Source organism: Apus apus, chromosome 9 (assembly GCF_020740795.1).
Source record: "Apus apus isolate bApuApu2 chromosome 9, bApuApu2.pri.cur, whole genome shotgun sequence".
Lineage (NCBI taxonomy): Eukaryota > Metazoa > Chordata > Aves > Apodiformes > Apodidae > Apus > Apus apus.
In genome coordinates, this window is record NC_067290.1 from 19,751,447 (window position 1) to 19,763,547 (window position 12,101).

The window sequence follows — 12,101 nt, forward strand, 5'->3', positions numbered from 1 at the left end:
ATATCAGGAGGGAAATCTTGTCAAGTGTTTTGAGAGCAAAAAGCTTTAATGCTTTTGTGGGTGCTAGTCATCAGTTAGAGTGCTTTCAGCCTGCCTTCATATAGACAGGCTATGATTTCTTCAAATCAGTGTCCTCTAAAATCTGAAATTGATTGAGATGCACTAGAATCTCATCTTCAAGACTATTGTATGGGCCAAATTAGCATAATTTATAGTCAACAGCCAATGAAGTCATATTATTGCATGGGCAGCAATGCAAATGACTTCTCTCTCCATCTGGTTGTGTATTTTGTCCAGGATATGAAAGAGTGCTCTGTTGTATGTGGAGAGTTATGCAAATGTGATTAAAACAATTTGGAAGAGGGCACACAAGCTATCTCTTGGTAGAAGCTTCTTTATTCAGTGTGAACCAGGACAATTGGCCAAACTCTCTGGTTGCTGTTATTTTCTTTAATGAGGTATCATTGCCAGCCTCTTCAGAAATACCCTTGAGCTAAGTCGTGTGGTCTCAAATAATAAAAATACCCCATTGACTTTGATTCAAGCACTGCATGTGACCTTAAACATCATTCTAAATCTTAAATTGCTGGGATCATCTTAAAATTATAGAAGGGGTATGGGAAGGCAAACCTCATTATGCTCTGTAAATCTCTTTAAGTCATGCTTGAAAATAGACTTGAATTTCTTGGCTGTGTCTGTGTACATTAGTGGATTGTGGGTTTCACGGGTATGGAGAGGTAACTACCCCTTACCTGTAGCATTACTTCCTATTGTATGGGTGCTTCAAAGCTCATTTAATTTGTGTAGTCAAATCAATTTTTAACCATTCATGTTTCTTGCATTTAAATTACAACCAAGCCTCAAGGGGGAAACACCAAACCTGCCCCAGCAAAGCCTCAGCACTTACCTTGTGGTTGTATTCTCAGTGACAATCCCTTGGTTTTCCTTCAGGCACATACATCCTCTGTCAAGGTTCATCAAATCCCTCACTCTGTAGGGATAATGACCCATTTGAAAGCACAGATCCATATAGATACAGGTATTATGCTTTGGTAGCTACTTGCTATTAGCATCGACTCAGTAGAGGAATATCACTGATGTGTTATCAAATTCATTGCACAGAAGTCTCTAGAGATAGACTTTAAGTAAAATATAGCAGCATAGAAGCCAGTAATGTGTTGGTTTTCTTCCTCTAAGCCTGAATATTAGTCATGTTTTCTTTTGGAAATGAAAATTCAGTGGTGTATAAAGATGGGGTTGATGCATGTCTGGTTTTGTTACAATATAGTAAAAGTAGAAGCAGTTTCATTTTGGTTAAACAAGAATAATAGATAAAAATAGCATTGAAGCTGCTTTTCCAAACATTAAGAAACAAACAAACAAACCTGAAATGTAATGACAAAGGGTTCACTAAAGGTGTGTGAGCTTTTGCCAGTGTGCCCTTCGAGGCAGTGCACAGCAGTGCTGCCTTCTGCGTGATGCAGGCACATAAATGGGCTTTCTGAGGGACATGCAGACACCTCTCACCTCTCACCATCAAGGTTGAATAATTTACTGTTTGTGTAATTTTCTATAATTTATTTGGTTTTGTTTAATAGTTCCAAAAATAGCTCTCTTCATTTCAGAACCTGCATAATGGATGGATTTTGGATTCTAAAAATATGCTAAATATTAAAAAAAAAAAAGCAAACCATGGAAACCCTCCTCCCTCAAACAAAGAAAGGCAAAACAGAGCTTAGCTCTCATAAAAAATGAGGATCTCTCTGTCAAATCACCAATGACCTGAGACTTGCAGCCTCCTAAGGGAAGCCTCCCCTGTCAGTCCAGTTCCCAGGACACACTGGGTTCAGTAGCCAAGTTATTTCCATATTGCAGCCAATAATGGGAACCAAGTGGCCTTGTGTGCAGACACTGGAACCACTCTGCTGGGGCAGAGCTCTGAACACCAGAGGCATCAGTGGAGCTGCAAATGGGAAGGGATAAAAACAGAAAAAGCAGAGGTCAAGTGTTCCACTGCCCCACCAGTGGGAGCTCACAGGGAAATGAGCTGATCAGGTCTTGCTCAGGCTTTCATATCCTCTGGGAAATATGTCTCTTAAAGAGCACACTTTTGATTTCCAAGACTTATCTAGTGAGTGCTTAGAAAAAAAAGAGAATTACCAAAATTCATAAATAAAGTAAAAACCCAAGTAGGTCCTAATAAAGGATAAAAGGCTACATCTCTTTTTGTTTTGCTTATGGTTTACTCTCCTTTGCTATAAAGACTGATTTGTTGTTTTTTTAATGGAAAACTTGGGGAAATTTTTCATTACTCTAGCCAAGGTTGGATAATTGCAACTGTGAAAAGCCATATGTTTTTGATTAAAATTTCCATATGCCATTTACTGAGACAAACTACCCAGTCTTAAGGGGCTTGGGATTGTTTCAGATTGTTTAAGCTTTTATTAAACCCCATCTGAGGTTTTGGAAGGAGGTCATCCCATGCAGTGCCCTACCCAAACTGAAAAGCTGGTGGGATTGAAAGCTGCTGCTGGCACCTTCTGGGCTTGGGAGTGGTTTTGAGAAATAAGCATCTGCATCAGACTGGCACCACTTACCAGTGCCTGCAGAATCTGTGTCACCAAATGTTAAGGCAGAGTTTTAGGGGAGACCACAGAAAAATCTAGTGATGCAAGAAAGGCAGTTCAAGTTTCTATTAAAGGGTGGGTGTGAGTATGCACATGCTAATAGCCTATTGCACTCTGGTGCGTTTCAGCAGCAGATGTCAAATTTATGTGCAAATATCAGCGAATTAAGTCTCTTTTGAGACACACAGCTTAAGTTCTGCTCCTTAGAGATGGGCAATCTTTGACACAGAGAACTTCAGTGACTTTCCCAAAGTCGTGTCATTGCCAGCACAGTGGTGTCAGTGGTACAAATCACTGTATTTTTTAGAGGTCGAGTACATATAACTTTGTGCCAACATATAAAGTGAGTGATTTAGAATTGATGTTGTGGAGATGATGAAGGTTAAGTGGCATCCTTATTTATAAAATAAGGTTTGAGTAACAGTGTTAATCGTGATAACCTGTCTTCATTCCTGTTAAACCTCCTGGTTTATTCTCCTCTTTGCACCAAAACATTGCTCTTCAGAACCTCATGGGGTGCTGGAGTTACTAAGGCTTTATACAGTATTTTTCTCTTGTCAGTGGAGTCATTGGTTTAGTGTTGTGTGCTCCCAATAAGCTTTGGCAGGACATTGACCTCTGGAATTGGAAAGCATTAAGATTTTCTTCCTCAGTGGTTTCTCTTAATCGGTTTTGACGATTGGTTTCTAAATAGAGAATGTTCAAGTTAAATAGTTCAAAAGCTAATACGCAAGTGTATTCTTTTCTTAGCAGTCATACAAATATGTGGAGTATTTGAAACAAAAGCTTGATCTACAAGTTACTCATTGGTGCAAGGGAGCTAGGATTTCTCATATATGCTGCTTTGATGAGTTAGTTTACCTCCCTCTTGCATCTGCTGTCCTTTTTAATCCTGTGAACAGAAACAGTATTTTTTTCATGGTCATGCACTGCTTGGTGCCACAGATCCCTGAGTTGGTGACATATTTTCACCAGAAGCACACATGGGGATCCTGGCTCCAACAAGAAGCAGTTTCTGTTCATAGAAGCAGTCCTCAATTCTGGTCATGTTTTGCTTGTTTCATGTATAAATATTTTTATTGCAATTAAAGCTCCTTTCTCTTTTGGTCTGTGCAATGATAGATCACTGTAATTGAAGCAATTCATACCCTAAAAATTTTAATTAAGTCGTGGAGATGCCCGCATGCTGAAACTTAATGAATTTATCACTTCCAGGCATTGTTTTGCTTCATCTTGTTCTCTCTCTTCTGTTTACCAATGTTCATTGCATTGTGTCTACCATGTAACTGTAAACTCCTTAAATGAGTCTTTTATTTCTCTTATAAGGTATTTAATACCCCATGGGGTACCTAAATTAATTAGAATGTGATTATTTTCAGATTTCTTAGATAGTGTGTTTCCAGGTCCCAGGAAATAAATCTCTGGGACTCTCAGGTGGATGTCAGGCCACGAGCCTGTCACACAGGTTTCCAGACCTCCTCCTTCCCAGGATTTCATGCATCTGAAGGCTGGATGGGTGCAGTGCCCTGTAATGTGGCTTCCTTTTTACCCTGGTCCTATTTTCCACCAGTTTATCCGTAACTGAACCAGGCTGCTTATGTGTGATTAAAGCACCATGAGTATTTGTACGTGCCCCAGAAAGGTGGGCTTGATCTCCAGGCAACAAGGATGCTGCACCCACTGCTCTCTGTTATAGTTTATTTCTGCAGCTGATCATCATCCCTCACAGTCAGTGTAATTTCTCATCTCCATTTCCAGGCCTTCAGCTTCAAACCTCTGGGTTTTTTACCTACTCCAAGAGGTGTCACTGGCTCCTTGTGATGGTGCATCTACATGTAAACTAGCAACGTCTCGCTGCTCTTTGAGAGATCAGTGACCCAATGAGGCTTTCACTGCCAGCCCCCCAAATCTGATTTTTTTCTTTTTTTCTTTTAATCTACATCCTCAGCTGTTTTTCAAGAACTTGTGGGGTTTTTTTGTTGTGCAAAAGTGTTTGTGCTGGGAGTCACAGTGATCTTACTGACGATGTTTGCAGGAGAAATGATGAAGAGTGAAGCGTGGAACAATATAACAGAAGGAGCAGGAAACAAACAAAAAGATGAAATATGTGAGAATAACAAGAGTAGGGGCCAGCCCAGTAGCAGTATGTACTGAATAGCCATTCAGTGTCCTGGGGGTCACCTGCTCGAGCATGGTGGCAGGTCCAGCAGCCAGAGACCTGCAAACCTCAGATTTCCAAAGGCACCTGGTTCTGTTCAGGTGCAGCTTCCCCTGGAAAGAGATCTGGTGCCAAGGGAAGCATGGGAATATGATACTCCCGTTCCAAACCTTCTTCCAGAACAGTAAGTGTGCTGAGAAATAATGCATCTTGCTGGCTTAATAAGTCTTTTGGTGGTTTTGTGGGTTTAGGTTTTTTTATTGACAAGTAAGAACAAAAATCCTTGTCTGTTAGCCTGGTCCTTTGGGGCAAAATAAAGTGGAACTTAATGTTCCCATCAGGGGAGATACATAGAGCTGAACCATTCACGCTGTAATTCAGAGCCATTCTGCAGGTGTGATGGGGATTTTTTCTTCTTCTTTTGCTGTCCCATTGATTTTTAATGTCAAAAGTGTAGAGAATAATTTCTTACCTACTCTCCGGGCAGGGGCAGAGGGGCACTAGCCAGCTGTGTTTCCCTTGGAGGAAGTTAACAGACATGGGGAAGTGTTGGAGTGCTGCTTCTGTGGCAGAGCTTCCTGCAGGGTGGGTTTCAGCAAGTGTCTTCAGCTTTTGTTCAGCAACTGCTCTTACCTCCCTGTGTGGGGAATTCAGTGGTACAAAACTTCAGTGCAATACTCTGCACTTGAGCAGAAGTTCATTGTTTAGGCTAGTTTTGTTAACCCAAATAATTTACTGCAGTGCAGCAGGCTTTTTAAGACCCCATAATATTTCTCCATTAAAATACAGATGAAAAAGGTGAAATTATACAATAATAAGATGCTGGGAATGATGTAAGGTCCAGCATAAGGGTACAGCAGAACTGTGCTAGACATCTCACAATGAGTACCAGCACTGGAACAGATTGCTTGCTCACTGCCTCCCTTCTGCCTGGATTTTGTCCTGAATTTGGCTTTAGCAGGAAAGGGTCCATGAAAAAGGTTTCTAAAATGAAGCAGTGACAACTTCTGATTGTTTTTTTAACATCTGCATGCCAGTGCTTCCAGAAAACATTGTCAAGAGGGGATAAAAATCAAGGCTTAATTTTTCAACCTTGTAACCTTATAATGATGTTCCTAGTAGTTCATGCTGTTAAATATTTATCACCTGTGTGTTTTCTCTGGTTCCCAGTTGTGCTGACAACAGGTTTGTAATCACCAAACCACAGCTCAGCTGCACTGAAAGCAAAAAAAAAATAAAACAAACCCAACATTGCAGTGCAAGGGACTGTTCCAGATAACGGGACCAAAGCAGCTGGGTGGAGTTGTGCTCCCATGCAGCAGCTCCTGATCAATACCTGGTGCCACTGCTCTGCTCAGAGTCACCTCCTCCCTTAAGAGCAAGTTTTTTTAATCCAGTGTGCCAGGAGAGAAGAGAGGGAGTTGCACTTTTGCAGTGCGTGGCCTCTGAAGGAGAGGAATTGGAGAGTGGTGGAAGGAGGAATTGTATTAAAGCACAGTGTGGCTAACATCCAGCTATTACAGGAAGCTTCCTTAAGGGAGGGGAGGGGTTTCTACACCTGGGTGGCATGGGTGCCAATAACAAGTCTCCTAAAGGGAAATGGAACTGCCTTATAACATAATTGAAGGTAGAGATTATTCCAGGCAGCAGTTGTTCATAAATTCATAAAATAAAACTAGCAGCATTAGAGGTTGCTGGAGTTTTCTCTGTGTGTGTCTTCTCCCTGAGTACATCAGCACCTGTACCTCCTTGCCAGCCTTGCAGCCCATGAAGATATTTTTGCAGCTTCTGATGGTTGCTGCCACAGCAGTGTCCCACTGCCTCGCCATCCACCCAGCTCCCACCAACCCACCTTCCAAGGTGATGTTCACTTTGTTTCTCTGCGCACAGCAAAGTCCTGATGAACTTCTGTCCTTCTCACGAGCAAAAAAAAAACCCAAACATTGGACTCCCTTTAATGGAGTTTTTTTTCTCTTGGCAGATCTTGAGAACTTCAAAACCAGGACGAGAAGCACGGTGTCTGTCCGCCAGGGCCAGGGCATGGTGCTGCTGTGTGGACCACCACCACATTCTGGAGGTAATTCAGAGATCACCATGAGACCTTCAGTATTTCAGGTTTCTGATGTTCGTGACTTGAAGGTTGTTCTTAAATCTATGATAACAAGTCTATAAAATTACTTGTAACCATGGCATCTAATGTTTATGGCTCCTATAGTGTTGAGTGTTCCCCAAAATGAGGTGCTGTCTGGTCTGGGTGGATGGAGCTTGTCCCTCAGCCCCTGCAGATGGCTCTCTTTGCCACATCTGATGAGGCAGCTGCCAAAGCTCTGTATTAAAAACCACTGAATCTGGGTTGTGGATCAGCCACAAACTCATTTGCAGTCTGCAGGGTTATGGGTGAAGCAGCATTTTTGGCTTCATTTCCATAGTGGAGAAAGGTCGGGAGACTGGGAACGGTGATGCTTTGTAAGAAGCCTTTGCAGCATGAACACCTTGCATGGAGATGTGGTGGCTGCTGGTGGTTCGTGTAAGCGGTGAGAAGTATTGTGGTATGTTTGTTCATGTGATTCAGGAGAAAATTCTGGTGTGGGTGTATGTACTGATGATACAAAAGCATTCCAGGCAGGTGCTGGCATTGTTTCCAGTTCGGGTTCAGTATGTGGGGAAGAGCATCTTAGGGTGACTGGGAGGTGAGTGGGATTCTGGTGTCCAGACAGGCAGGAAACTGAAGCATAATTATTTCTCTCAATTACTTGGATGAGAGATGACTTCCTACATGACCACTATGACCTACTCTATTCCAACTAGAAAATGAACTTATTTGTTGCCAGATCCACAATTAGCCTAAATTGATACTATTGCAATTTTGTAACTAAGCTGGGCTGGAGTTACACTGGTTGTTTTCTGTTTTGCATAGAAAGGATTTAATGGAAAGTCAAATCCAAGTAATTCAGAGTGAGACCCTTGTTCTGCAGGAATTGGTGTTCTCTGTGGCAAAATGTTCTTTTACTTTTCCTGAGGTTAGAAGTAAGGATGAGTTTCAAAAGTCACAAGTGCAAAGTTAATGGATTTCAGTCGTGTGCATCGGGTTTCTGTTAGAGCTGCACATCTCCCAGGGCAGTCGAAGCTGTTTGGTCTCTGGCAGTCACTGCACAGTCACCACAGCCAGCTCCTGTTCCAGCTCTGGGCAGATGATGTTCACAGGAGAGTATCAGATACCACTGGGAAGTAGCTGCCTGTTGGAAAGCTGCCATGTTCCATCCTGAGTTGCATCCCCAGGCTCCCAGGCAGTGTTTGCCAAGCAAAGCTGGGGAGATGAGTTCCTGCCTGTACCCCAGGATCCTGCTGCTGGGCTGGAACACTGCAAGTGTGTCATGTTGCTGTGCAACAGAGAAAATCATTCCCACTCCAAGTGAAAAATTACGTATCTTGTTGAAAGTGGGAGAGGCATTATGATAGAGAAAATTCAGCTACTTAGTTTGGAATTGGCTTAGGACAGCAAACCTAAGTTCATCTTGCTTGCAAAACATTTAATGACCAATGCTGATTGTGGGACTGGCTGGGGTGGGGGCAAAAATCAACTCTTCTTTCTTTTTTTTAATTTTTACTTCAGTTTCTGTTCTGCATTGGAAAGAACATCTTAAGGAAATTTTTTTAGTGAGACCCTTCTGTCTGAGAGTAGCCATTGTTTTGATGATCAGGGTGTTCACTGTAACTGTAAAAAAAAAAAAAAAAAAGAAAAGAAAGCAACGTGGCTGATTCCTGAGCCCAGAGTTGAGGGTTGGCTCTCTGCATGTCTGAGATTCACGCTCAAGAGTTTTTGCCCTTGGGCAAAACTTCCCAGGTATCTGAGAAGAGTTTAGTTCTCGTGTTTCCTCTCTTGTGAGGTGGCTCAAATGGCAAGGCTCAGAGCCCCCTTAACTGCAGAAGTAAAAAATAGAAGTAAATTAGAAGGGAATTGTTTCCTGTCCACTGTTGTCATTGATCATCTTGGCCTTAAAAATAGTGGAATTTACTAAAAAATGTCAGTCTGCATCCAGACCTTTATCCTTTCAAGTGTAGTTCACTCTGTTTGCTACTTGGAAATGCAGATATTTAAAGAGCTAGGGGCTAAAAGTGAAATGATGTTGGCCTACAAACATTAGTTGTTGAGGCTTTCTCTCTTTTTTTTCTTCTTCTTCTTAATGATGCCAAATAGCAAGCTTCCTACTGCTCAAATGTTGCGAGAAATTAACCCTGAAAATGAGTCCAAATGATTAACAGTTCTTTTCAGCACCATAAAATGGGCTGCATTCAGCTTGCACAGAGCAATTTGAGCATCCTATATATTGTCCCAATGTTTAGTTTTAGATCTAGTTGGAGATTCAGCATCTGAATCTAGGTTTCCTGCCCCCCAGCTCCCCAGGATGAAAGTGAAAAGTGTGTTTCTTGCAGCGTGGTTCCAGCAGGGAGTCACTGCTTTGGCAGGTCAGTGCGTCCTGGTGTGACGTCTTGTCAAGCAGCATAATGGTGTGATTGCCTCCTATGATGAAGTGCTTGCTGAGTGCTGGAAATTTGGAAAACGAGTGTTCATCTGGAGCTCAGGAAGTTGCTGGACTGGAAACCAGAATAAATGCAAATCAAACATTTGCTTCTGTTGTATTTTCTGCTCTGGGAGCAGTGGGTGCCTGAGGCTCCACAGCCAGTCCTGCTGCACTTGTGGCTCCTTCTCTCTTAGAACTTTTCAGTTCTTTTCCTTTGGTTTTTTTGTTGTTGTTGTTGCCTTCCCCATTTGTCCACTTACATGCACTACATCAGTGTAAGAACTAATGGAGGCCTGTCTGGGTTGTTAGCCTTTTGCTGAGATAATTCCCTTGCACGTGAAGGGTTTTCCCCTTCCTGTTTCCACGACTTGTTTAATCAAAGTGCTGACGATGGACGTGCCGACTGTTCTACCTGTGCAGCAAGATGGACCAAAGAACATAGCAGTAAACATCACCATGGAAACATGGCATTCGGGGCCATCTGATAGCACGACCAGCAGCTGTAGGTATGTAAATGGACAAGAAAGAACAGCAGAAGATCCTGAAAGTATGAATGTAGCTGAAGTTTGGCTTTGGGTTTGTTGCCCCCCACACACGGGTCCCCATCGCAGCCGCCACCGCAGAGCGATGTGGGCAGTGCCCAGTCACTGAGCCCCAGTAACTGGTTTAGAAAGGGGAGGAACATCAAACTGTTTTCGTTGGGTTTTTTGATGAGACTAGTTAAGGGACCTCAGCATGTCTTAGGATGAGCTCTGTCATTTGGATTTTGCTTTACATTTTGAAAGCCCTGCTATATCAATAACCTCTGCTGTCACTCTTCAGGGACCCCCACCCTCGATTGCAGGGGGTGTTGCTAGCCAAAATGAAAAAAAATAACAAAAACAAACAAAACAACCTTTGGTTTGTCCAAAGTGTTTCATGCCATTGTATTTTTAAGGCTTTTTTTACATTTAGATGCATTTGGAAACCATGAAGCATTTCAAAATGTAAAATAAAGTGTTTTCCTTTTGAGAGGAGCTTTGCAGGGAAAGCAGGTTAGCTTTCCTTAGCTGTGGCTTTTTCATCAGATTTGGCAAGATGTGTTTCTTTGAGATGTAAAGTTAGAAAAAAAAAAACAACAGACAAAAACAAAAACCCCAGAACAAACTAAAAATCTCTTCCAAAAAATTTAAGCAAACACTTGGTTGTTTTTCTCAGGGCCCTGAATATAAGTTGTGTTCCATGGGGAGTATGCCTGGGAAATATTTGGAGGTCACTGTTCTTTTAACTTGATCTCCAAACTTTAAAACCAAAATATTCCTTTGTGCCAAACAGTTCTTTTAAATTAAGTTTATGGGAACTGAGTCATCTAGCTGCCACTTCTACTGGATTTATTTGATAGTCAGGGCAGGGTTAGTTAATATTTTAACAACTACAGTTTTCAAATACCTTTTCAATATCCCTGGCATTTCATTGTGTGTCTAGTGATGAAAAAAAAGTCCTAGAAAGGTGCCCACATGTCACCTGATGGGTTGGTAGCACACCCACAGGCATGCAGAACAATCAAGGCTGTAACTCCCTCCCCCTCCCTTGTTTGGGAAGATAAATTAACTTCTCTTAGAATTTCTTTCACTCCCTCCCTCCGGTTTTCTCTTGGTTTTTCTTTAGCAAGATCTATATACACAGTGTTCTCATGACATTTGCCTTCCTGCACTGATGGGAAAACCCTCTAGAGTTAGAGATGGAGATTTCCAAGTCCTGTGAGAAATACTGAATGTACACAGTGAACTGGTGAAAATGTGCTCTCAATTACTTGATTATTAAAATGTTGTGTTCCCTAGAGGTATGTCTTATTCTGAGACCTCTCTGTCTGTAGCCCATGCCCCCATTCATTACATCTGTAGTGTTTTTATTCTCACTCCTGATGTATCTCAGTAATCTGTGGAAGAAGTAAGTCAGCTGATAGCTGGGAGGTTGGAACCTGATGATCTTTAAGGTTCCTTCCAACCTTAACCATTCTACAACAGGTTTTTTTAGATAGCAAAGTGCTTAGATATGCAGGTGGGAACCTGCTGATGTTTCTACAGGATATGTCTTCTCCTCCTGCCCACTTGCTTAGGGCCACTAATGACATTCCTGGTGACCCAGGAACTGTACCTTCCCCACATGATTTCTAGTCCTGAACCTCAGTTCCCCAGACACATTGTCCCTCAGCTCCTTGCTGCAGAGTCAGGTCACCTTCCCAAGCATCTGGGAACCACGGCTCTCTGAGCAAAGGCAAGAGTTAAAGGAAAGTAAGTTTTCTGTTTCTCTGCAGTGCCCATGTTCTCAATGCACTTGAAGAAGTCCATCTTCCCAAAGGGGAGGGAATTCATTAAAGCTCAATTGTTCAAATATCTCTTTCCCATCTGATGCCATTACTCCTGTTGGAAGCACAGCTCTGTACTCTGTGTCTGGGAGCTGAAATGTTGACAGAGAATTATTCTCACATCTTTTCACATAATGGATGTGTTCAGGTTTCCTCCTTCTCTCCTGCCTTTTTTTCCCCCCCAGTAGCTAGAACTTTTAGTTCTGTTGCACAGCTTAATCAAGTAGAACTAACTAAATTTTAGCATTTGACAGAAGAGATGGCAATTCTGATTTCATCTCAATCTCAGCCTTTCATGCTGTACGGTAGGTAGCGAAGTGTGGACACCAGACATGTTTTCAGAAAGCACTTTGGTGATTACAGTGGTGCTAAAACCACTTCTGTGCTCTGCAGAGAAATGATTAGTACGTGCTTATTCGTCTGGTCAGTTTTTCTCTCCTTTTATT

The 12,101-nt window shown here is 42.1% G+C and overlaps 1 protein-coding gene across 6 annotated transcripts in view; it reads left to right on the forward strand.

The window, feature by feature from the left end:
- The window catches only part of LOC127388327 (contactin-4), a 287,077-nt gene that overhangs the window by 188,534 nt on the left and 86,442 nt on the right, over positions 1–12,101 (forward strand). For all 6 annotated transcript variants that reach the window (XM_051627708.1, XM_051627707.1, XM_051627712.1 and 3 more), the window contains one exon: positions 6,767–6,862. In XM_051627708.1, the coding sequence (XP_051483668.1) occupies positions 6,767–6,862 (96 nt within the window). The remainder of the gene's footprint in view (positions 1–6,766; positions 6,863–12,101) is intronic.